Genomic DNA, 26,443 nt, shown 5'->3' on the forward strand with positions numbered 1-26,443 from the left:
GGTCCACCAGCGTTTTTTGGGCGGCACAAAGTCAGCGGTTTGACACGGTCGGACCTCCGGCGGCACACCATCGGCAACCCGACCAATCTGAAAATCCCGTCGGTCTGCCAGCGTTTTTTGGGTGGCACGCCACCAGCGGTTTTCCGCGGCTGGGCCACCGTCGGCACACCAGTGGCAAGCCGATAGTCGGTCCATGTGTTTCTGAGCGCTTACAGGACATCTTTAATTTATAAATGTAGGATATATTTGTTTTAATTTATTTTTAGCGCAATTTTCCACCGGACAAAATTGCGATTGTTAACTCATGATTTCTGTTCTGTCTGTGCGCACCAATCTTGCACTTCTATCTACTCCTCAACCAGACCACCTAGAGACTTCGGGTTTTCGGCATTATGTTAAGGAAGGTCTAATATCGGGAACGCACAAAAAAAAAAAAAAAAAAAAAATCCAGGAAAAGAGTTTGGATTTCCTGGAAATTCCAGAAAAAAATCAGTTTTTTGCAAATTTCTCGGCAACCATAATAGCTATCGAGTTGAAACAAATTGCAATCGATAGCTTCTAAAATTTAAAATAATATTAGAAAAAAAGAATTGATCAAAAATCTTTCCTTTATGCTTCAAAAATTAATTAAAACTTTATATGAAGGGAAATAAGAAAAATATTGCCTTTTCACCTATAAAACTATTATTGTATATTTGGAGAAATATTGATTAATTATCATATGTTACTAAAATATTTCGCCAATACAGAATACAATTCCTATTCATTTTCCACTGAATTATACCATCTGAATAGCTCAAACAGCGCACTCTCCCCTACCTGATTTGCTTCAGATCTGGGCCCGTATCCCTAAAGATTCTGAGAATCCTCTCAGAGAGCCCCTAACTTAACCTAAAAATTCCTTGCCAGGAGTTTTAGCTTAGAAGTGATTCCAGAACATTTTCAGTGAACTCTGAGCAAGGAATGGATGGAAAATCCTATCTTAGTGAGGAGGTGTGGTTGACCCCGTTGCTAGGTATGAGTCATCATTTCAAAAGCCGTGATTGGTTGATCCTACAAGTTTGATGAAAATGAACTTTTGGTGATAATGAGCAAAGGATGTACCCTCAAATCAATAAACATAATTATACACTCTAATCTTATGCAGACTGTAATTGTAAATAATATTTCACATTCAAGAAAATATCTGGAAAATGAATAGTAAGCTGTAGGGGTTATAGCCTAACATTAGAATCTAAAATATGTGAAAACTTAAGCTCATTACACTCTGTTCAAATAATGATTCGTGTCTTATTTGGTCATATTAATATCCTAGCTGGCATATTTTGTACTTTCACTCCCATATGGACCCCATTGAAAACAAGATGGCCTATCTCAAGGGGCTGTCCTTAATGAAGTAGAAATTGCAACGTTACAACTCAGTGTGGTCTTAACGAGGGTAACACGGCTCAGCTTTTATCAATGTCTGTGATTGCTGGCTGGTCTATTTATGAAGGCTTGTTAAAAAATATCCTACAAACACATAAAATGGAGAAAAAAAGGAATGTCATCCAGTGTTTGCAGGACATCTCTCCTGCCTCCTCTGTTGGCCATTTTGTGCAGCTGCTTAGGGGAACTCCTAAGCCACTAAAAGTCCTCTTCCCTGCTCTTAGCAGATCTCGCCTTAGGAGCCCTTTTAAGCGCTAGAAATATTGAGGAATAGCTTTTATATTAACTGGGATTTTCGTGTCACTTTTAGGGGAAATTCTAAGAAAACGTCATGACTCTGAGAATTTTCTTAGAATTTGGCCGCTAGGAGCCACTTTTTGCACAAAAATTCTTTAGGGATACGGGCCCTGACCTCTGAGAAATATGATTCGGCTGCACGGCTGTCAATCATCACACGTGATTCAACGTGACCTCTTCTGCATGACGCATCCTGTGTACACTTCCTGATTCTGGACAGCCTTGATAAACAAAGCGAAAGTGACATTTCTTCACCGAAACTAGTTCTAATAATGCACGATTTAATTATGTGCGTTTTGGGTGTTATTTTCGTGCGATTTGGGGTATTTTTTATATTTTCTCTTTCATTTACTATCTCTTAGTGTTGTGATCCCATGACGTGAGAAAATTGCGCTAAAACACTCACTGAGTTTTTATTACTTGTTTACTTTTAAAAAGAATCCGAAAGCACAGAATTAAAAAAAATGGTGAAACTGACCTAGCTGTAGCAATATCAAAAGCAAAGTGTTGGTGGTATAAAAAATACTGCCTATGAGCATTTTTAGCACGCGTTCAAATGAAATATGGGGCTTGAGTGTTCGTAAAAACAACAATAAAAAAATGTGAAATTATAAAAAAGCCACAATTGTCCCACTACTATCACGTGCAGTAGTGGTAATTTGAACCTATGAATGGGTCATAGAACTTCAAAATGAGTTTTAAATTCATGATTGAATAATGAGATTTTTATTCAAGTAAGGTTCTTATTCTAGATGTTTATGTTTGTAAATGCTGTGTGACTTTGACGCGTTTTAATGTGCTTGCGCGTGAACACTCGAACCGCCTTCAAGTTCAAACACTGGAGCGGAGATGAGTTGCCATGGAAACGGCACGGGACCGCACTAACGTTACTGCAACTGTCAGCAAAACTCCGTCTCTCGCTGTTGTTTTCACTGCTTTCAGGTGAGTTTAGCCTCTAAAATCACACAAATAATACACACAACTGTTCTTGACACTTATCTTACTTGTAATTGACACGCTTCTGTTGAATATTTACTTTATAGAAATGGTTTAGTGTCTTCGAAAAAATCCGTTAGCATCTCAACCGTTTTCAGAAGAGGTAGGCTAACAGTTAACTTTATAGCTTGAGCTTTTGTTTATGAAAGTTTGGGCCTTTAATCACATCTTATGTGTAGATGAGAGGTTTTGATAGTTTTGTAAAGATTTTGCTTGGACGTGAGCTAATTTATTTAACATAAACGTACTGTTAATCGGTGACGTCATTTACATGGAGTGCTTAAAAATTGCTGAAACAAATAGGCCTATTGATAAAAATTGTTCTGTGATTTTCAGCAGCAACACAAATAATCCCTCTACAACAGAGGAAAGCTCCAAAATGTCAACATTTCTGAAGAAAGCTGCTGCCAGAGAAGTGGGAAACACAGGTGAGGTGAGGAAGCTCATTAAATAACAGAAGGAAAATTGGTTGCAACTCCGGTTTCATCACAAATTTAAGGAAACAGGCCTAACTAATATAGTTATGTTAAATTATTTTATAAGCGTCAAATTATTATTATTATGTTGTGATCAATTGTACTTTTATTTTTTGTGATCAATTGTACTTTTATTTCTCCATCAGGGTGTGGCCAAAATGATGCTCTGTCGTCATTGCAAGTTTTCTGACAAAAAGCCAGTCAATTCTCCTACAGCAATATCTACTGAAACACTGGCACGTGACCAGAACACTTCACTGCATTTACATACATTCAAAACCAAAGGTGCGTTAAAGACTCATCTGGCAAGATTTCACTCTGAAAAAAAAAAGCAAGAGAGTTTTCTACATTCAGTTGTTCAGTTTGTGAGTTCAGTTACATCTGTGAGGAAAATACATAGTTTAGCCATCTAAAGCAACATGAGACTGTAACATGCCCTTTTGCAAACTGTACATTTGAAACAAATATATTATCAACTTTTAAAACGCACAAAAATCGCAAACATAGTAGACAAACTCCACAGGATTTAAAAGGATCTGTTTTAATGCATTGCGAACAATTTGTAACTGAAGAGGGGAGTATTTGGCAAAAGTGTATTTTTCATACATATGTCACCAAATAGGCAGTACATGGTGAGAGAAAACAAAATTCACAATTCATTAGTTGTCTCTATCTGAGCAACAGATAACAGATATATTTTCATAATTACAAGATTCTAGAAAGTTCTTCAGCACTTCAAGTAGCTTTATCTATTTTCTTTCTCTTGTATACCTCTCCTCTTTCTACACTGATAGAGAGACTACAAAAATGATGTAAAGGAGCTTGAGGAGAGGCTGAAAAACCAAGGAAAAGGAGATAAGGCGTTTGCGAAAATTAAACTTTCAAATGCAAGAGGGTAAGCATTTCAGTTTTACAGTTCCACCTGTACTGCATTTTGCAAAAAAAAAAAATTTTCTCCTTGTGAGTTTTGTGATCAAAATTAATAAGAAGGGTAATTTCAAGAAATGTGCACCCAAAAATTCACCCTCAAGTTGTTACAAACCTGTATGAGTTTCTTTCTTCTGTTAAACAAAAAAGAGGTTTGGAAAAGCTTGAGGGTGAGTAAGTGATGACAAAATTTTGATGTTTGGGTGAACAATTTTAATTTGATCATTCATACATGTATCGCCTTTTGCTTTGTTTCACACTGACCACTCACTGACATAAACATCTTTATCCTCATGGAAATAATATACAACTTTAATTAAAGGTACACTATGGCTGCGTTTACACTCGCGTCTCGCCTCCCTCAGTGCTACCGCGACAAAGCACGTACGCGACAAATGACATCAGAAAAGTGTCAGTACATTATAATCGGTTATGTCTATTACTATACCGATACCGAATCGCCCTCGTTTGCATTGCGATGCATCGTTGAAACGATTAATTTCGACACCCCTAATGTCACGTTGTCACTTCACTGTACATTCGCTCCTTAGTGGTCAGCTGCTGCAGTGTGCCAAAATCGAAATCGTTGGCACTTTAAATCGTTGACGCTTTAAATGCCGTTTCAGTATTTTATATTTTGTTCCTGGAGTTCATAAAGTTTGTGAGGTGTTTTGCGCTAAAAATGTCCAATGTTTGTAAATGTGATCATTTTCTAATCTCACCTCTTAAATGTGTAAATATCAAGAATATTTTGATTATCCATTTCATGACTCCTTTAGCACACAAAAATGTTCTTTTTCACGTCTCACGACTCTTTTAAAAAGTCTCCAATTTTTCATTACTCTAATGAAAATAATACTTTTGCACTTTTTGATGAATCATTGACATCTTTTTTACACAGTATAGATTATTGGATTATTTTGGCCCTCTTTGGCATTCCAAACTTGTTTTCAAATTTCAATGTTATCAATCTCATTTCTTACAGACCATGTCAAAAAGACACATCGGAGGCACTGAGATCAAGGTCTGCATGGCACAAAAGTTAAAAGATCTGAGGAGACGAGCAGAAAGGTAATCTTCAGATGATCCAACATCAGTCTATTCCTCAGTCTATTTTGTGATCTATTCACAAATTGTCAATAGTGCTTTTTATAAAAAAGACGCATCACTCTTATACAGTTGTTTAAGCCAAGATGAAAACGATATTGCTGTTCGCCAGCATTTTTTGTTTCCATAGCATATTCACAAAACATTTAATGACTGACTAATAACAATACAATTACAAATTATTAATAATAATAATATCACTAAAAATATATAGGCTTAATAGCTAACGGTCTTTAGATCCGAACACAGCAAATAAGTCATCTGTGAAAATCAAAAGCAGCTTCAAACACCGCCTTAAAAGAAAATGTATATCATGAAATCAAAATGGACCCTATTTACTTTGTTAGCGCACATTACTTTGTCTTGAGGTGAACAATTAATCCGTTTAAGTTAATACACAGAAAACAAATTGTTTGTCGTGGTAATCATTAATCAAAATCTGAAAATTTGCTTTCGCCCTGGAATGGCGTCCCTTCTCTGATGACGTCTGTTTGACGAGTTGGGTTTGAACATCCTTAACCCTCCCTTCCAACTGTTAGCCTGCTATGAGCAGAGATGGAGAGGAGGAGAGCGCTAAAGCAAAAACCCTGCCCTCTGTTCAATATTCCGTTTCATTTGGAAATGCGTCACAACACTGAAATAAAGTCGGTTGCAACTTCCGTTTCACGCGGACTTTAATGAAGAGACAGATGCCAAAAGTTAGGACCATTTTGCTTTCACTTTTAGGGAATAAGAGCACGTTTACATCCATGTTCTTAATGCGATTATGAACTCATTATGAACTTATTGAACCAACTCATTAAGATCTTCAGAAATGCTTGATAATTGGGCACAGGATTGGGTATTGCTAAGATACCGATGACACTAACTCCATTTTAAGGTTTTTATCCAAAGGAAACTTTAAAGACCTTATATACGTTTTTTTTTTTTTTTATTGCTCTTTTATAGCATTTCAACTTACATGCCAAGGAACCTTGGCTGGCATGCCGTTAAAACACCAACCAACCTACAAAGATACTAATAAATGTGTAATCCTTAGAACCTTCTAGAGGGCATGCTGTAGGATCTGCTTGTTTATATATTTGGCTACAGCCAATATACATAGACCAGTCATCACTTGACATTAACAGATACAATCCTGAAATCCAGAAAGAAAAGAAAGAAAATTTGAGTTTATCAGGATAGACTGATAGTGTTTGCACTGCCCTAATCTTTGATTGTTTTTCTATCCCAAAACAGGATGCCTGCTGAAGGAGACAGAGGACTGAGATAACACACGTTCACAAACACACAATACACACACACACGCCCTAATACATCATCGTTTTAGAGGCTTTTTTTATGTATAATTTTAATTTGGTTTTGCTTTGTTTTAAACATTAAATTTGTATTGCATATTTTGAAATGAAATAAAAGCTCAATTTGAATTATTTGTTTTAATGTTGGGAAACATGGCTATAGGCCCTACAAAAGAACATGGTAGGCCTACTGTTTTCTGTGGTATATTGCTTAATGATTTTACATGGGTTTCACATGAAGTTGCAGGTTTACAAGGGGTGTAGGTTTAACATAGATTGTTGATGGGTTTCACATGTTATTCCACGGGTCTCGCATGGGAATTTTACGTTTCACATGTGATTATCGGTTTCACATGTGATCTCATAGGTTTCACATGTGATCTCATGGGTTTCACATGTGATTATAGGTTTCACATGTGATCTCATGGGTTTCACATGTGATCTCATGGGTTTCACATGTGATCTCATGGGTTTCACATGTGATTATAGGTTTCACATGTGATCTCATGGGTTTCACATGTGATCTCATGGGTTTCACATGTGATCTCATGGGTTTCACATGTGATCTCATGGGTTTCACATGTGATTATAGGTTTCACATGGAAATTTTACGTTTCACATGTGATCACATGGGTTTCACATGGGTTTCACATGTGATCTCATGGGTTTCACATGTGATCTCATGGGTTTCACATGTGATTATAGGTTTCACATGTGATTATAGGTTTCACATGGAAATTTTACGTTTCACATGTGATCACATAGGTTTCACATGGGTTTCACATGGGTTTCACATGTGATCACATGGGTTTCACATGTGTTTCACATGTAATCACATGTGTAAATGTTCCAAAAGCACACATTTCCCATGTGCAAAACACATGTTTCACATGTGATCCACATATTTCACATGTGCAAATCACATGTTTTTACATGTTAAATTTCACATGTGCAAAATCACATGTGCAAAACACATGTGATCCACATATTTCACATGTGCAAATCACATGTTTTTACATGTTAAATTTCACATGTGCAAAATCACATGTGCATGTGGTCACATGTGACCACATGAGTTTTTGCACATGTGAAGTTCATGTGTTTTTTCTGTAAGGGCTAGAAACCCCAAAATCAGAAAAACACGTCGGACAGGCAAATCACGTGGTCTCACGCATCCAGTCGCTCCGCTTCTGATATGCACCCGGTGTGAGTTGCCACCGCGTGGAGGACGGAATAAAACCTTGCCGCAGCCGTAATGCACCGCAGACGTTTGCAGTGTAAATGAGGGGTTACACCGCACACGTCTGCGGCGCATTACGGCTGCGACAAGGCTACCGGAGCTGATCGCGCCCATTCTAGTCAATGCTTGTGTTAACACCGGCCGCGACGCGGCGCGTTTCAGAAGCTTCCCAGAAGCGGCTCTCCGCGCCGCTTTGCTAAATATAGGCGCCTAGTCTATTTTTGACAGACGCGCGTCCAAGTCGCACCGGAAATACAAAATAAAAGTAAAAAAAAACCTAATTTCAAAATAAACACCCTGTGCAGACTCCCAAACGTATTGCACGTATATTGGCAATATATCCTTGGTAGGAGACCAGAAATGGACGAGGAGAGATTCATCACGGTGCGTGTCCACTACAGCGGCAAAAGTCCGCTCAGTGCCGCTGGCAACGCTATAACGCCTCCGCTTTGGGGTGTGTCTGTTGCGAGTGTGTTTAATTAAGTTTTTTACAACACACACACAGTATAATCATCAGCGATGCACGCGATTACATTTAGAAATAGGCAAGCTTTGTTTCCAAATGCACCATAGCAAAGATATCCTTTCAAATTTACTAACTTTTATAAACCCACACTCTAAAAAATGAAACATGGCTGTTGTTGAACCAAAGAAATGTAACTATGCTCAAATTAAATAATGTTCTTGTGTTTGTGCATTAAAACTAAAACAGTTGTGTTGACAGAATTAGAAAAAGTCATTTCTCAAATTTACACAACTCACTTAAGTTAAATTAACGAAATGCAGTTGTGTTACCGCTGCAGTACCGCACTTTGGTCAACAGGTGGAGCTATATTTGCGCATGCGCAAATATTTCAAAGAACGTTAATGCGTAGCTCATCTCTTAGCACTCGTTCTCCATTTTGTGGGAATCAAATAATGCTCAAACGGAGGCTGCAATCAACATTTTGTATTTATCTGGACCAAACCCAGACAGCAAGCCAACATTGAATAAACATTGTTTTTCCATCTGAATCATCATTATGGTTGATGTTGAAATTTCAATGCAAAATAAATGTTGAATCACCATTACCATATCGATGAAAACCTGATGTTATTAATGTTGATGGCAACAATATTGGAACAACATTGATCTATAGTTATCTTTATGATTGATTAAGCATTGATATTTGGTTTACTGGGCGATCGCTGAATGTGTTGAAAAGTCATTGATTTATAGTTGACCGGGAAACGACGCTGTTGTTGAAGAGTCATCGGCATATAGTTGACCGGGAAATATGATTGAAAATGCATCGATATATAGTTGACCGGGAAATATGATTGAAAATCCATCGATTTTTGTTTGACCGGGAGATCAACACCAACGTACTGCACCGAACACAGCTCATTTCTGGACCTTGGCTCAAGCGTACAGGTAAGCTTGCTTAATGTTCGATATGAATGAATTGTACCTAATCAAATACTGTTAGGCTGATCGTTAACATGATGGTTAATGTAGTAACCGACGCAGTGCTGCAGTCACTGAAATAGATTTTTGTTTTACCAATGTGTCAAAATCTGCCAAAAGTACTTTGTGGTTCTCTTCTAGGTTATAAAGTTAGCAAAACCTCATTGGTCCAGTCTATTTTTGTGACAGCTAGCTCAAAATGCATGTCTGTACCCATAGTGTCGTGAAATCTATTGACACAGAACCGCTATTTCTTCTGACCGCCGGAGAACACCGGCGGAACCAACGCTAGCATAGTGCTCTATCTAGCGCTACCCACAGCAGTGACCGCGGCGGGCCAGAATTACACAAAAGACATATAGTTTACCTTTTCTTTATTCAATGCAGAACTGTCTCGAGTTGTAACGTTAACTGGAAATGCCGATTAGACCATCTCGTCGTAATAGCCTACAAATCCAAAATATGAATAATCCTCGAGCAGGGCTGCGATATGCGTGCGATACAGTTTTGTAACTCCATTGTGTTTGTTTTCAGAAATGATAACAGTCGTTTTATACTAGTGCTTATGCGATATCATGATTTTTGATGATCTTCTGCACCTTTTCTGAGCGCGGGGAAACGCGCGCGCCACGCGCGCACTGTTATTACAGCGCCTGACAACCAGGCCTGGCGTCAAGGGGGGCTTAGCCCCACATTAGAAACAATTAAAATGCCTCGTTAATTTTAAAGACATAGCCTTATTATTAGCCTGTTTTTTGCGGTGAGATGTATGCATATTCCTCCATGCACCCAGTATTTAAGCAGAAATTAATGTGCAATTTAGTCAACCAGAAAAATCTTTTGTCTATGGTAACTCTAATTAATACATTTACTATTTAATTAGTTATACGTATCCAGTTATTTATATTTAATTTGTTGAGTTAACAATTAGTTCTGATTTAATAAAATAATAAACATGATTTTTTACTTGCATTCTAGATGCCTCAACGTCTTACAACGGCAAACACCTATGACTTCGCTCTAAAGCTGTACAGAAGTGGCTGCGCTACGCCCCAGACCGAGCGGGAGGAGCTGGAAGATGGAAGTCAGACCAGACGCAGCAGGACTTAGCACGTTAAAAGAAAAAGAAAAAATGAAATAATACAATAAAATTATTGTTTAATTTTTAAAGAATGCGTGGGGTGTCATTTGTGCTAGTCTAGGTTATAGCCTAAAGGTATAGTTTCTATTTTATATATTTTGCTAGCCCATCTGTAGATAAAGCAGGATTATAGCCTAATAATAATGTTTTTAATATTATATTAAAATTACAGACCTTCAGATTAAACCTGTGGTATACTAAAACACCATTGAAGTTTTGTTGATATGCTGGGATTTCAACATTGTTTCAATATCCATTGTAATCGAAATACCATTGAAATTCTGTTGATCTCTAGGTATGATTTAAACGTTGTTTCAATGATAATAGAGGGTGCAACATGATGAAGAATCAACATCAGAGTTCGACGTTGATTCGATGACTTTATCGTTGACAGCGGGATGTTGATTTAACATCGTTTCAATTACTATTTGCTATCTGGGAAAGGTGAGTTCTCTTACGAGAGGTTCTCTCGTATTGCGTAAGGAACTTACGCTACGGGAAAAGTCATCTTTTCTCGAGATACTGAAGCCAAAAAATTATCCTTAATTTTTCATAATTTGTCAACGCAGTGCAGCAGGCAGCACAGCAGAGCTAGAGCGGGCAATACTGCGTGCTCATTGGCTGCCGCGCGGCAACTGCTTAAGCCTTCCAGTGAGCCCCGCGTGACGTCACGCCCAATCAGGGTGCGCGCGCCCTCGCGCGTCACAGCCCGCCAGAAGGGGCGGCGTCAGAGCGTATAAAAACAGGGCTCGGAGGCTTAATTCTCTGATTTCTGTCTCTTCAGCGAAGCTCTCGCATCGCTGCACTCTGAGAGAAGCCGTCGCCGTCGAAACCAGCAACGAGCCAGCCTAGGACAGCCTGAGGAAGCCGGTCGAATCTTCGCCACCTTCAGCCTGCCGTGCCAGCTCAGCTATCCGGCGATATATCCTTTCTCGCTTGCTTTGTGTGTGTTTTTCTTGCAGCACTCACTAAAAGAGCAAGGCGTTTGTTTCAAAATGCCTCGAGTTTCATGCGGTTCATGCCGCTCTCCGCTCAGCGACAGAGACCGCCACGTGATCTGCGCTCTCTGCCTGGGACGTGACCATGCAGCCGTTGCCTTGTCTTCGGGCGGCTGCGAATTCTGCGAGGAACTGCCGATGTCGACCCTGCGGGCTCGACTCGCCTTGTTCAATGCAGAACCCGCTCCAACTGTCTCCGGGCCGCGTAAGAAGAAACGCCGCTCGCAGAGACCACCGGAGCCGGAGATTCGAGTCAGGCCCTCGCCGGAGCACCTCCTCTCGCTCTCTCCCTCGCCTTCCCCGCTTCCCCGCTTCCCGACGCGCAGCCGCCGGCTACGGCCCGCGATGCCGTCGCCTCTGAGGATGAAGCGGAAGTGGACGCGCTTCTGGACAGCTGCTCTCTTCTGGCGTCAGACAGCGAAGAGTGGTCCGGTTCACTCCGCTCCCCTCGTCTTCAAAAGAGTCTGGCAGGACCCATGCCGGTGTGGACGCCGAGCTTCTCCGCCTCCTCACGACGGCAGTCGAGCGCTTAGGCCTCGAGTGGTCCCCGCCTGCGGTGCCTCCACCGAACAGGCTCGATGGATGCTTCCTGCCTAACCGCCGCCAGTCTACAGCGTCCAGACCAGCGCCTTTTCTGCCCGAGCTCCACGAGGAACTCTCCAAAGCGTGGAACGCTCCGGTTTCGGCCAGGCTCCGCTCTCCAGCTTCAGCTACTCTCTCACGAGTGGACAAAGCCGCGGAGAAGGGATACAACGACATCCCTCCGGTCGAACAGGCGGTCGCAGCGCACCTTTGCCCCCCATCCGCGAGATGGCGCTCAAAGTCTGCCCTCCCGTCCAAGGCCTGCAGGACTACTTCGGCGTTCGTCCACCGCGCCTTCTCGGCTAACGGACAGGCCGCTTCAGCCCTGCACACGATGGCAGTCCTTCAGGTCCTTCAGGCCGACCTCCTCCGCCAGCTGGACGAGAAGGGCCCCGACCAGACCACCTTGACCGACCTGCGCAGCGCGACAGATCTCTCTCTCCGCGCTACCAAGGTAGCTGCACAAGCTATCGGTCGCTCAATGGCCTCGCTCACCGTCACAGAGCGCCACCTGTGGCTGACGCTAGCCGATATGGGAGAATCAGAGCGGTCCGTCTTCCTTAACGCCCCGCTCTCCCCCACCGGCCTCTTCGGACCAGCAGTGAGTGGCCTCGTGGACCGGTTTACGGAGGTGCAGAAGGCATCACAGGCTATGAGCCTCTTCCTGCCTCGCCGCTCGAGCTCCGCTGCAGGCCACTCTAGCACAGAGCCTCCTGCACGCAGCTCTGCCCAGCGCTCTTCCCGCCCTCCGACCACACAGCAGCGCCAGCGCGGCCGCCCTAGGTCCCGCTCAACCAGCCAGCGCAGGCCGCCGCCCCCGCGAGGGCCCCGGCCTCGAGTCTCGCTGAAGTCCGAGCCTGCGAAGTCCTCCTAGCACTCGTCGGGAGGAAAAGACGGCCGGGTCCCGCTGCGGCCGGACCGCCGTCAAAATTCATCTGTCTTCCTCTGCCAGTCCCCTTAAAAAAGGCTACTGCAGTAGTGTTTTCAGCAGCCAACGAGCCAGTCTGTCGACTCACTCGCCTGCACTCAAACGCCGTTTTTACGGCGACCCAGATAAATCACAATATGAGCATAATATCTGGCCATTCGGCTCATGCCGACAGTGTTATGAGTGTAGTAAATATGCCCACAACCCAGTGTTCATTTCTACACACAAACACAAATCCCCCTGTGTACCCTACAGAGCACACTCGCATAAAGCGCGCTCTTGCCGCTCGAGCGATAAGTGTAAGAAATGTGCCTGCTCACGAGTGCTCACAACCACACACTGCTCGCTCTGTCTCACACATTCAGGGGTCAGATATCGCCACCGCCACCGGCCGTGTTTTAATAAAGAGTCCTGTGCCCACTCCCCCGCGTTCACACTCTGCTGTAAACACTCACGCGCGCTCTCCCAGCGCAATTCGGCCGGTCACTGCTATCAGCGAGTCCCCGTCTCGCAGCACTGTCTCAGCGCGCAGCGCGCGCCTGCCACTGCAAATTCCTCGTCCCGCGCTATGCGACGGATGGGACTCAGAGGCCATTCGACCCCTAGCTATGAGTGCGAATGCATGGAAGGCTATTCCGGGTGTGTCGACATGGGTGCTGGACACGGTAATACAGGGCTATTCGCTACAGTTCAGTCGTCGGCCTCCGCGCTTTCTAGCCCGGACCGAAACGAAAGTGAACGCAGAAGCAGCCCATCTGCTGCATGCAGAGATAGCGAAGCTGCTGCGAAAAAAGGCGATAGAGAGAGTTCCTCCTTCTCTGACCGAGGCGGGCTTTTACAGCCGTTATTTCCTCGTGCCCAAGAAGGACAGCGGGCTCAGACCCATATTAGATCTGAGACATTTGAACAGAGCCCTCATGAGACGGCCGTTCAAAATGCTTACGACCAGGCAGATCCTCGCGCTAATTCGCCCGAGGGACTGGTTTATATCTCTCGATCTGAAAGACGCGTATTTTCAAATCCAGATTATACCCCGTCACAGGCCATTCTTGAGATTCGCCTTCGACGGCCAGGTGTATCAATATACCGTCCTGCCTTTCGGCCTGTCCCTAGCACCCCGCACATTCACGAAGTGCATGGATTCAGCTCTCGCTCCCCTGAGAAAACAGGGCATGCGAATCCTGAACTATCTGGACGATTGGCTCATTCTAGCGCAGTCAAAAGAGGAACTCATCTCTCACAAGATAGCGCTTCTCAGTCATCTGGAAAGCCTGGGTCTTTCGGTGAACTGGGACAAAAGCTCACTTATCCCCAGTCAGTCTATTTCCTTCCTAGGAATAGAACTGGACTCGGTGGCGATGACTGCCAGGCTGTCAGAACAGCGCGCGCGCTGTGTTCGACACCTCGCCGCATCCGTCCAAAAGGGCAGATACCTCCCTCTGAAACGTTTCCAAAGGCTGTTAGGCCATATGGCATCAGCCGCAGCGGTCCTACGGCTGGGTTTACTTCGTATGCGCCCGCTACAATGCTGGCTGAAATCGAAAGTACCCCGCGGAGCGTGGGTTTCGGGCAGCGCTCGAGTCAGCGTGACTCAGGTCTGTGTCTCAGCCCTGCAGCCCTGGCTAGCGCCCGAATGGTACCGTCAGGGAGTGACAATGGGAGCCATCTCACACCGCAAAGTGGTCTCGACAGACGCTTCCAACATGGGTTGGGGAGCGCTTTACGAGGGCAGACCAATCTGCGGCCCCTGGTCGGGCCCAGAGCGGAACCTCCATATAAACTGTCTGGAGATGTTAGCGGTCGAGAAAGCTTTGAAGCATTTTCTCCCATACTTGCGGGGACACCACGTGCTAGTTCGCTCAGACAACATGTCAGTGGTGTCCTACGTGAACCGCCAGGGCGGACTCAGATCCAGAGCCCTGCACTCTCTAACAGAACGCCTTTTGGTCTGGGCTCAGGGCTCGCTGAGAGCCGCGCACGTGCCCGGGCACCTGAACGACGGCCCGGACAAACTGTCCAGGGACAATGTTCCCCCAGGGGAATGGGCGTTACACAGCCAGACGATACAGACGTTGTGGCTCCGCTTCGGCGAAGCGAAATTGGACCTTTTTGCCACAAGCGAGAACGCTCAGTGCAAAAGGTTCTTTTCGAAGAGCGAGGACGCACTGGCCCAGGCTTGGCCCAGTGTCCCGTTGTACGCTTTCCCCCCGATCTCAATGCTGCCTCAGGTATTAGCGAAGATCAGGGAAACGCGTTGCGCAGTGCTCCTCATAGCCCCGCACTGGGAGAACCAACCCTGGTTCCCGGAGCTGGTGAACATGTCAGACACAGCCCCGTGGCCGATTCCGGTGAGGAGAGACCTTCTCTCTCAAGCCCGAGGGTCAATTCTGCATCCCCATCCAGAGCACTGGTCTCTGCATGCGTGGGTAATCAACGAATATTCGTTGATCTGCCAGAAGGGGTAGTTAACACGATCTCGCAGTCCAGAGCCCCCTCGACGAGGCGGCTCTATGCGTCTAAATGGTCAGTGTTTAATAAATGGTGTACAGGGAAGAGTTTGAACTCTCAGTCCTGTGAGGTTCCACAGGTTCTGAACTTCCTCCAAGAGCTCTTGGACGCGGGCAGGTCCCCCTCCACGCTCAAGGTATATGTTGCGGCGATTGCTGCGTTCGCCGACTCGGCGCGCGGCCGCGCACTTGGAAGAAACGAACTCATTACCGTTTCCTGCGAGGCGCCAGGAGGCTGAACCCTCCGCGGCCACCTTCGGTTCCGATATGGGATCTGTCTTTGGTCCTGGAGGCCCTTAAAGCTTTTCCCTTCGAGCCACTAGACTCTGTGGGTCTCAAATACCTCACTTTCAAAACCGTTTTTCTGCTGGCCCTCGCCTCAGTAAAACGCGTGGGTGACTTACATGCGCTATCAGTTAGCGCGTCATGTCTCGAGTTTGGACCGAACGACTCGTTAGTCATTCTCAAACCCAGACATGGCTATGTCCCTAAAGTGTTGGGTACTCCTTTCAGAGCACAGGTTATCTCCCTCTCAGCCCTGCCGCCGGCAGCCAGCGAGGTCGATAATAACCTCCTTTGCCCTGTCAGGGCGTTAAGGCTTTATATTACGCGCTCTGCAGCCTTCAGGCGCTCAGAGCAGCTCTTTGTTTCATTTGGTGGGCGCACCAAGGGTCTCGCCGCCTCGAAACGCACATTTATTTTCGACTTGTCGTAGTCGGGCTTTAACTACAGCAGTATTTGCGAGTTGCTCTTTCCTTTACTCTATTGGAGATGCAGAGAACTTGATGGAAACTTGATGGAAAGTGCTGTCTGTCGTGTCATTCGGAGTTTACCTGGCGCTTTTAGGTTTAAAAAACAGTTTTAGGTTTTTTTGTGGCATTTCCAAGCCACTTAAGACCCAATGTTGTAAAGCAGTTTTTTTTTAAAGCAGTTTTTTTTTAGGCTATCATAATTTTTTATGAAGATCATGCAATCATGACCATGCCGATTACAGTATATGTCACTCAGGCTTCACTAACGTGATTGGTAGACAATAGGCTACACCATAGACTGGCATCAAGGCCTCAATGAAGGGGATTATGTGAACAGAAAGGGGGTTCACAATGTAAATGTGCAGCCCAGTTACTATTGTGATTATTAATATTACAGATTAGTAATATTATATCAAATAAAAAAAAAGGCAGTTGACTAAAATCTTCCATATCACAAATGTGAAAGCAAAATGGCCAGGATCTGTGCATGACTTAAGAATTTTCAGAGATTCACATTTATGCACATTATTTGAAAGTGGTAAGGAAAGTTCCACAATTAAATATCAAGCTCACTGTATTACATACACTTATGCTGATCCTAACAGAACTGCATTTTTTCATAAGTGATTATGACATGTTCCTGCATGCAGACAGGTGTTTATTGACCCCATTCCCTGAACCCAAACCAGTTACAATGCAGCTCTTGCCAGAACAAGGACACACAATGAAATGAACTTCAGCTAACTAAAGGGAAGATTTCAGTGTCTGAAAAGTCTGAGGGTTGCACACCTGACAAGGCCTGGGACATTGTTGCATGTGCCATATTACACAACATTGCCAAAAAAAAAAAAAAACACTTTTCATTAAATGTTTAATAAAAGACAAATATGCTTAGTTCCTTGAGTTTTATTTCAGTTGTTCTTTGTAAAGAAAAGCCAGTGATCAAGTGCCTGCAACAAGAGATATTAGACACATGCCTCATGCAACAAAAAAAAAGGAAAAGTTGTCTATACACTGCCCGCCTGTTGGCCTATGTCTCCTCTATGTGTGCAGACTCTTCTGTAGATGTGGAATCCTGCAACTTATATTGCAGCCATAAAGCATACAAGTATAAATGAAGTAAAGTTATTTATGCACTTGCAGGTAGGCTAGTTCCTCCATATGACAGTTATCTGAGAGGGTTTATTCACTGTCCAGTGCAATGGAAACAAATGGACATTACAAAGTCTTATACTTTCTTTCCTTTGGAAAGTTAGAAAATGTCCACTTACTGCACATATTTCAGCCACCACTTTCTTGGGAACAGATACAAGTGTTGGTGTATGTAAAAGTGCACAAAAGAGGAAAACACAATGTCATTACAATGAGCTACACTCTGGAAAAATGTGATCAATAATTCATGGCAAAATATTTTTACATTAACATAAGTTTATCAGTTTTCACTTTCACAAGTCAGCAATTCATCATTACTCAAGATTTATTATAATTTATAATTTAATGCAGCAAAAATTATTTTACAGTGTAGGCTACTAAGATCTTTTCTTTTTTCTCAGACTTTTTCTTGGTTGCTTTTATAAACAGACAACCATTTATTTAACATTGTCTTTTATAAAAGAGACTAGGCCTATAATATAACTAAAAATTACCATTATGTAGAATATTTTTGCAATTCACTTTTATTTGTTCCCATGTTCTAGTGTGGTGTCTCTGACATTAACAAAGTAATTATGCAATTATTAAAATACAAAAATATAGGCTATTAAGTGATAAAAACATCTAACATGGCCACTTCTAACGGATTTAAATTGTCTGCTACTTTTTGCCAGCCCTCTCTCCTGGCTTTTGCCGACTTTGAGGTGTTCCCTGGCGTTTTGATTAAACATTAAAATTCCGAATAAACTTCGACAATTAGTTCTTGCTCTTCTGAGGAGAAAAACTGTGCGCGCTCTTTGGCCACGCTGAGCAGCCAATATCAGCGTTGCTGATCAATGTTTCTACTATCGATACATATCCCCTTTTAAACCAGCACATGAACGCGCAATTATCTCAGATAACTCAATCCAGCGATACTAATCATAAACAACAAGTGTGTTCGAAGAATCCAATTAGCCAGATCATGATTAACACGATGATATCATCTTGGATGTCTCATTTGATCTCGGATGTTTTAAGCAACGTACGAAGAACGGGCCCCTGAACTGGTAAGGATAGGTCTCCAGGAACCGGATTGGGCAGCCCTGATCTAAATAGTCAGTCAACATGTCGGTGGATGGAAGTTAACTATTCTGGCTAGATGAGACACAGGTCAATAGATCTGTGACCACTTTCTATAATAATACACAATTACAGTTGAATGCAAACTTTATTTACCATGTCAATTTTATTATCCGACTTGTTAAACAGGAGCTCAATGACAGGGTTGCCAGGACTGTGTAACAAAACCAGTCCAAACATCAGTCAATAATAGCCAATAAAAAGTCAATAAAAGTCCACTGGCCCTATCCAAATGTAAGGTTTAGAAGTGGAGTTCATATTTCATATTGGAAAGTTGTAATGCTTAGAATTTAATATGATTTATATTTGAGTTAATATACTAGAAGTATATTTACAATGTTTAGTCAGTTAATTATTTACACATTTATGTGTTTACATATTTAATACAGTAAGGATATTCTGCTGAATCTGCCTCTCTGATTCACTCACGTTTATCTCAGTCTAAGTCCTTGCTTCTGATTGGTTAGTGAAGTCACATGTAAGGCTGTTTTAAGGAAGTGTTGTTGTTGTGACGGTGTTCAGTAAAAGTGCCGCTTGAGAAAGTCTTCTGTCTCCATTCTGCTGTTTATTATCATAAAGAGTGATCTACCACCACATACCGAACCCTTACGTTACATTTGGTGGTGGCGTGGTGTTATTTTGGTGGTTTTTGCACATTTGGTGAGTTTTATTCCTACGACCTGTGGATGCGGTCATTTTTTTTTTTTTGTGCTATCTGGATTTTACACTCTTTGAGAGAAGTGGATTACCTAAAAACTAGTGTGGAGATATTAAGGGACTTTTGCGGTATTTATTTATTAATTTTTTTCTACTTTACGTGCTTTTTGTGAGTTTTGGGACTGGACATTTTGTCACCATGTCGGCTGATGAAAGTGAAACTGGGCTGCAGTCTCCCCCCACACGACGACGGCGAGATGCTAACGTTACATCAACAGGTGCTGTTTCTCTAGCCACATGCGCTGTCTCCAGTGCCCTAAAAATTGATCTTCCACCTGCTTTTAAAGGAGATGGGACTGAATCATTCACAAGTTGGTCTCGACGTTTTGAAGTGGCAGTGCAAGCTATGAGTTCAACTGATACAGATTTGCATACGGTGATGGCTTCCGTCCTCCCTACTCGCCTAGCAGATGCTGCATTTCTGTATTGGGACAGCCTTCCTTCTTCGATCCAGAAGGACTATGATTCAGTAAAGGAGAAACTCAGGGACGTTTTTGGACCAATATACTCCCTGCCATTTTTCCAGACACATGTGAATGCTCGACCTCGTCGACCAGGTGAAAGTTTGGATGTGTACAGTGCAGACATCACTCGTCTTGTATTAGAAGCCTTTCCTAACTATGACCACAATGCACTAGAGGGTGAAAAATTTCGCCGCTTTGTTGCTGGCTTGGACCCAAATCTTCAGTCAAAAGTCCATGAGATGGGTGCGGAGGATCTTGAGGACGCCCTGCGTATCGCCAGCCGCTGTGAGAGGGCACGTGCAGCGCTCCAACTGACAACTGTAGGGTCTCCACACTCTCAATCTTCAGAGCAGGTAGCTATGGTTCGTCCTAAACCTACTGATGATAAGCTTCTGCATGCAGTTGAGCAGCTGACTCTTACTGTCAACAGCTTACAAAGTGAAGTACACCTATTAAGAGAGAAACACAGCTACTTGGCTCAGCGTCTGGACTCCCAAACTGAAAGGTTTTCCTCCGACGATGCTCGATACAGTGCACGCAGTGTCTCTCCACAACCCTATTATAACAGACAACACCGCAGAGACAATTACTCACCTGAGCAGTATCATGGTCGTGATCCAGGGTCCTGCTATGACGGTTGTCCTCCTTCCCCTGTTACTCAGAGAGACCGTCAATGGCATGACAATGACAGACGTGACTGGCATCGCTCTCCCTCACGCCAGTCCTATCAGTACTCCAGGTATGGTCGCCATGACAAGGATGATACGAACAGATACAGACGCAGCCCTAGTCCTGCTCCACAGGGAAACAGGGATGCCAGTCCACACGCTAGAGGTAGTGTTCGCTTCAAGTCTCCTGAACGATATCAGCACTCTGACTCCAACCGTCAGGGAAACTTCCATTAGCTGCTGTTGAGGGGCAAACATCAGCTACTGTCTCACTGCCCCAGAAGGATTCCCCCAAGTTAATGCCTGACAAGAATGACTCACACTCTGATGATTCTGTCTCTTCTACAATCTTGGCTATTGTTGAGGGCATTGAAGTGTGCACTTTAATTGACTCTGGTTCTACTGTTTCCATTGTGAGCGAAGATTTTCGTAACTCTCACCCAGCATTGAAAAAACGCCCCATGACACCCTCCTCTCTGCCAGCTCGCTCAGTCGATGGACAGTGCCTGGACATTTTAGGCAAGTTAACGATTGGTATCAGACTTGGACATCAGGTATGGCAACAGGACTTTGAAATTCTCAGAGGTGCTTGCCAGCCAGTCATTCTTGGGTTTGATTTTCTGCGGAAACACCATGCCCTCCTTGACATAAACAACAAAATGCTGCAACTTTGGGACATGAAAATTCCTCTCCTGCCCAAAGGACATGAAGTGGCCGCCTGCTGTAATGTGTCTGTGCTAGCGCCCACTAAGATTCCAGCTATGAGTGAAACCCTCATCACAGCCTGTGTGTCAGCAGCTACACCTGCTTCTCCCATGCCAACTGACTATTATGGTGTTCTCATGCCCAACCCATCGTGTGACATCATTGTGGCACATTCTCTCAGTGAGGTTCAGAATGGTACAACTGTGGTTCGAATCTTAAATCCCTCCAGAGATGACGTTGAGCTGCACTGGATGCTTTGTCGGGCTCTGCCTGGTTCTCCACAATGGACCTACAACATGGCTATTGGCAAGTCGAGCTGCAGGAGGAAGACCGTGAAAAAACAGCATTCACAACAGGTAGTGGCCTTTATCACTTTAAAGTTATGCCAATGGGTCTCACCAACGCTCCAGCCACATGCCAGCGCTTGATGGAAATGGTACTTCGTGGCCTCCCATGGAAAACATGCCTAGTGTATTTGGATGATGTCCTCATCTACAGCCGCTCTTTCAGTGAACATCTCCAGCACCTGGAAGAAATTCTCTCCAGATTCCAGTCAAGTGGCCTGAAGCTGAATCCCTCAAAATGCTGTTTTGCCAGGGATCAAGTACAGTTTCTGGGCCATGTTGTATCCAAAGACGGCATTCAGCCAGACCCGCGGAATGTGAAAAGTGTCCAAGACTGGCCTACTCCACGGTCAGCTACAGAAGTAAGAGCATTTCTGGGACTTTGTTCATATTACCGCAAGTTCATCCGAAGCTTTTCACATCACAGTGTCCCTCTACATGCTCTCACAGAGAAGAATGCACCTTTCCAATGGACTTCTCAATGTCAGGATGCATTCACTTACCTGAAACATGCACTCACAAACCCTCCAGTGGTTGCATTCCCTGACTTTACGGTGCCATTCTCCCTCTACACAGATGCTTCAGGCTCTGCAATTGGTGCTGTGCTTGCTCAGAGACAAGGGGATCAAGAAAAAGTGGTTGCTTATGCTAGTCATGTTCTCACAAAAGCAGAAAGAAAATGGTCAACATATGACAGAGAACTCTGGGCCATTGTCTGGGCCGTGCGACATTTTCGCCACTACCTTTACAAACAGCCCTTTGTTATTGTAACAGACCACAAACCTCTCCTGGGTCTCAGAAAAATACCCATTGACAAAGACAGAACTGGTCGTTGTGCACGCTGGGCCCTTGAACTTGATCCTTTTGAATGGACTGTAATTCACAAGGATGGCCACAGTCACCTCAATGCAGATGCAATGTCACGTCGCCCTGCTGACATCAGACCATCTGAGCAGAGCACCTCCTCCAGTGCTTTTGGTAATCCGCACTCTGACAAGAGACATTCTAGTCTGAGTCCTGTGAGTCTGTCTAGTCCGGTCAGTTTGGTACATCACAGCCTCTGCAGTACTGATACAAAGCCAGTTTGCTGTAACCTGACTGGACCACAACCTCCTCCAGCCCCCTCACAGTGTGTTCAACAGTCTGTCTCCTCCACATTTGTGCTTCAGTTCCCTGAAGAGGATTTTAAAATGGAACAACAGCAAGATTCCGTACTGTCAGAGGTTATTAGCTGGGCAGTTAAGGGACAGAAACCACCATACTGGCGCATGAAAAAACGCACTCTTGTTGAGAAGGCACTTTGGCACGAGTTCCACAGACTTACTTTTCACAATGGTGTACTTTGCCGTAAAGTTTTCAATCCATCCACGACATCAGTGCTCCATCAACTGATTGTCCCTCATGCTTTGAAAGACACTGTTCTGCAGATGCTGCATGGAAATCCTGTAACTGGTCACTCATCTGCTGATAAGGTCCTGAAACGTGCTCAACAGCTGTGCTACTGGCCCTTTATGTCACGTGACATCAAGATGTGGTGCAAGCAATGTACTCCATGTGACGCCAGACGGAGTCCCACACCTCATCAGAGAGCTCCAATGAAAACAATTGTTGCTACTGAGCCATTCCAAAAGGTTGCAGCTGACATACTTGAGCTCCCCATCACGAGTCGTGGCAACAGGTATGTGCTTGTTGTCCAAGATTATTTTTCCAAGTATGTCAACCTTTATGCCATTCCAGACCAGCGCGCCATAACAGTGGCGAAATGTCTGTTTGAAAACTTCATCTGTGAGCATGGCATCCCGGAAATGCTTCACACTGATCAGGGACGTCAGTTTGAATCTGACCTGGTGAAACATCTGTGTGACCTGCTGTGCGTGCAGAAAACACGAACCAGCCCATATCATCCTCAGTGTGACGGCATGATTGAGAGGTTCAACAGGACACTTATTGATCAGTTAGCCAAGACACTTCTTCAGCAGTCTGGGGAATGGGATGACTGCCTCAACCAAGTTGCTTTGGCTTACAATACCAACCCACACTCTACAACAGGATTCACACCATTCTTCCTCACACATGGTCATGAAGCCAGGATGCCTGTCAACATGCTGTTACCTAACAACACACCATCTTTGTCTATTACGGGTTCTCCTGCTGACTATGTTGCACAATTGACACAGAAACTTCAGTCCGCTTTCAGTTCTGCTGCATGGAACAGAGATTATGCCCACAATCAGCAGAAACGACAGTAAGACAAGAGTGTTAAGCACACTCCCTATGTTCCGGGAGACCTTGTCTGGTTAAATGACCCCACTACAGAAAAACAAAAACTTGCTCCTCACTGGAAAGGCCCCTTTGAAATATTAGAGTGCCTAGGATCTGATGTGGATTCTCCTGGAGTGACATACAGGATTCACTATCTCCTGGATCAGTCTGATAAGTCCCAGATTGTCCACTACAACCGTCTCAGACCCTACCATGCTCCTGTGCCAGATTGTGGACATGAGACACCTACATGTGACTTTTTGCAGTCTCAACTCCCTCATTTGACTGCATTATCAGGTGCTTTGCCCTTTAAGCCTTCAAAGTTTGCAGCCACGAGGAGCTACACCTTATCTGGCCAGGGCAATACTCCCTCATTAGTCCCTCCCACTGGCCATCCACAACCCCGACCACAGCCCCAATCCCGCTCTCCCCTGACTCAGTCTTGCTCAGCCCCCTCCTTTGGCCCAGTAGGCCAGTTTGACACTGTCCCCTCTTCCACTTCTCAGGCTTCTGGTTCTTTGCTACGCCCTGGGAAACGTTCAGTTAGACCTCCAAGATTCCTTAAGGACTATGTTCTGAACTGATACAGTTGCTTTATTGCTGTGGTTATTATTACTTGTTTATTTGATGGGAAACGGGGACGTTTCTTTTGTGGGAGGGGGAGGAAATGTAAGGTTTAGAAGTGGAGTTCATATTTCATATTGGAAAGTTGTAATGCTTAGAATTTAATATGATTTATATTTGAGTTAATATACTAGAAGTATATTTACAATGTTTAGTCAGTTAATTATTTACACATTTATGTGTTTACATATTTAATACAGTAAGGATATTCTGCTGAATCTGCCTCTCTGATTCACTCATGTTTATCTCAGTCTAAGTCCTTGCTTCTGATTGGTTAGTGAAGTCACATGTAAGGCTGTTTTAAGGAAGTGTTGTTGTTGTGACGGTGTTCAGTAAAAGTGCCGCTTGAGAAAGTCTTCTGTCTCCATTCTGCTGTTTATTATCATAAAGAGTGATCTACCACCACATACCGAACCCTTACGTTACACAAATATCAAAACTCAACATATAGGCACTCCCATACCTAAAATACATATGTTACAGTCACTGTTAAGCTTTATACACAATTTCAACTTAATCACTAGTAGTTATTATAAACATTCTGTTTTTATAAATAAGCTTATAAATAAAACTGCCCATTGAACTGGATTTCCGAAAGCACAACCGGACTAACCTCTAACTCTCATTGGTTGAACAGATGCATACGTCACCGTGTTGCAGCCAGGACTAGTTCACGCCCACAGGCGTGCACACAATAATGTGTGTGTGTGTGCAGACTGTCGGAGTTCTGAGGGGGTTTATGAAAGGCTCTAAACTTTAGCGCTTTACGCAAAATAAACGTATTAATTAATGTTACATTAGTTTTAATTCTCAGAGGCTTTACGAAAATGATTCGCACATTTGTTTTGTTCTTTTTGTCGTGTCTGGTTGGTAAGTAATCTATATTTAGGACAATAGTTTTATCATAAAGTAAGAAAATTAACTTTGTTTAAATATTTATGTTATTTTATTTTGCTCTGCAGGTGTGTTTGATGTCGAGTCACACGAAGTTTCCGTGATGGTTGGAGATTCTGTCACTCTGGACATTTATATTCTGGATATTTCTGATATTTTAGACACATAACTAACTTAATACAAATTAAAATTCTGTATATAAAACATAAGAGATAATTTGTAAAATGTGTAAAAATGTAAAATGAAAGTTTAGTATTAATAATAATATAAAACTAGATTTTTTCTGCTAAGACAAAAGCTGAGATCAAAACACCATGCAATCAAACACACCCCTAGAGAGAAGATCTCAAAGAAAGAGCACAGGGCATCACCTTGTCCAAACATTTCTCCATCCTTATCTGCACATCCCCCTCTCCCTTCTCCCTTATTCAAATCACAGAACGTTCACAAAAAATGTATATACACCACATATGATGTATTTTGTAAATCTATTGTTTTTTTCCCCTTTCATGTTTGGTATCATTTTAAATGTCTCAGTGCGAATGGTAAAATGGTCTCAATTTCATTGCAGTCATTGGTATTATGAGAAAGATTGAAAACCTTTTTCTCCTTTTTGGGTGGTGTCTATTCAAGATATCTGATAATCCTCTACTCTCCTCGGAAAACCAAGTGTAACCCTCTGGGGTGTGAACAGACCCAAAACAAGCCTTTTGTTCTGGTCTGGGTATTTAAGGGTAAGTGGCAGAGCAGTCTTTGGGAATCTGTAACCAGAAAACCCCCATGCAGTGCTGAGTCTTAAACTCGGAATACATTCACACTCCACTGTGTGTCTCTGTCAGTTATGCATTTCTTACTCTTAGAGTGATCTTTGAGCAATTGTTATGTATTTATTATTTCTGGATTGGCTTTACTTGTGTAATTGGCATGATACATTTTTACCTGACAAATAAAATGTTATATTTGATTTAGTCTGGACCCTCCTGAAATCATTATGACCAGTAAATTATGAGAAGGCTGGTGTAAGGGGTTTCACAGTCAAAGACCCAGAACCGGATATGATGAATAAAGACCCGGAGTCAGAATTATAGAAGAAAAGTTTTACTGCAGAAAGTTTGCAGTTTCATCAGCAAAAGTCAGCTTCAAGACTCACAAGAAGTTCATAGGCCGCTGTTACTGCATTCAAATATCAAATACAGACATTAGAGAACACATGAAGGAACATTTCAGTAATCACACTGGTAACTTCTATAACAAAGTGAAATCTCACAAGCCTAGAGAAAAATACTGATTAATACCTTGATTATAATCACTCATCACATATAAATTGAAGCAGAACATTGATTCCAGAATCCAGTGCTACTGCAGAT

At 43.3% G+C, this 26,443-nt stretch overlaps 2 protein-coding genes across 10 annotated transcripts in view; one reads left to right on the top strand and one right to left on the bottom strand.

The window, feature by feature from the left end:
* Positions 1-26,443, bottom strand: part of LOC307169754 (uncharacterized protein) — a 293,723-nt gene that overhangs the window by 210,048 nt on the left and 57,232 nt on the right. The window lies entirely within an intron of this gene.
* On the top strand, positions 1,878-6,656 carry LOC307169792 (uncharacterized protein). Of its 9 annotated transcripts, none has more exons than XR_013823196.1 (7): positions 1,878-2,667; positions 2,769-2,824; positions 3,058-3,154; positions 3,344-3,482; positions 3,992-4,092; positions 5,110-5,195; positions 6,471-6,656. XR_013823196.1 is itself a non-coding variant. In XM_079890618.1 (6 exons), the coding sequence occupies exons 1-4, from the start codon at positions 2,585-2,587 to the stop codon at positions 4,006-4,008; spliced, it is 333 nt and encodes a 110-aa protein (XP_079746744.1). In that variant the 5' UTR covers positions 1,885-2,584; the 3' UTR covers positions 4,009-4,092; positions 5,110-5,195; positions 6,471-6,656. The 9 variants fall into 9 exon arrangements, 4 of the variants coding, with proteins under 4 accessions (XP_079746744.1, XP_079746743.1, XP_079746741.1 ...); XR_013823198.1 differs by having other exon boundaries at positions 1,934-2,667; positions 3,058-3,149; XR_013823197.1 differs by lacking the exon at positions 3,992-4,092.

Source organism: Squalius cephalus, assembly GCF_949319135.1.
Source record: "Squalius cephalus genome assembly, chromosome: 13".
NCBI lineage: Eukaryota > Metazoa > Chordata > Actinopteri > Cypriniformes > Leuciscidae > Squalius > Squalius cephalus.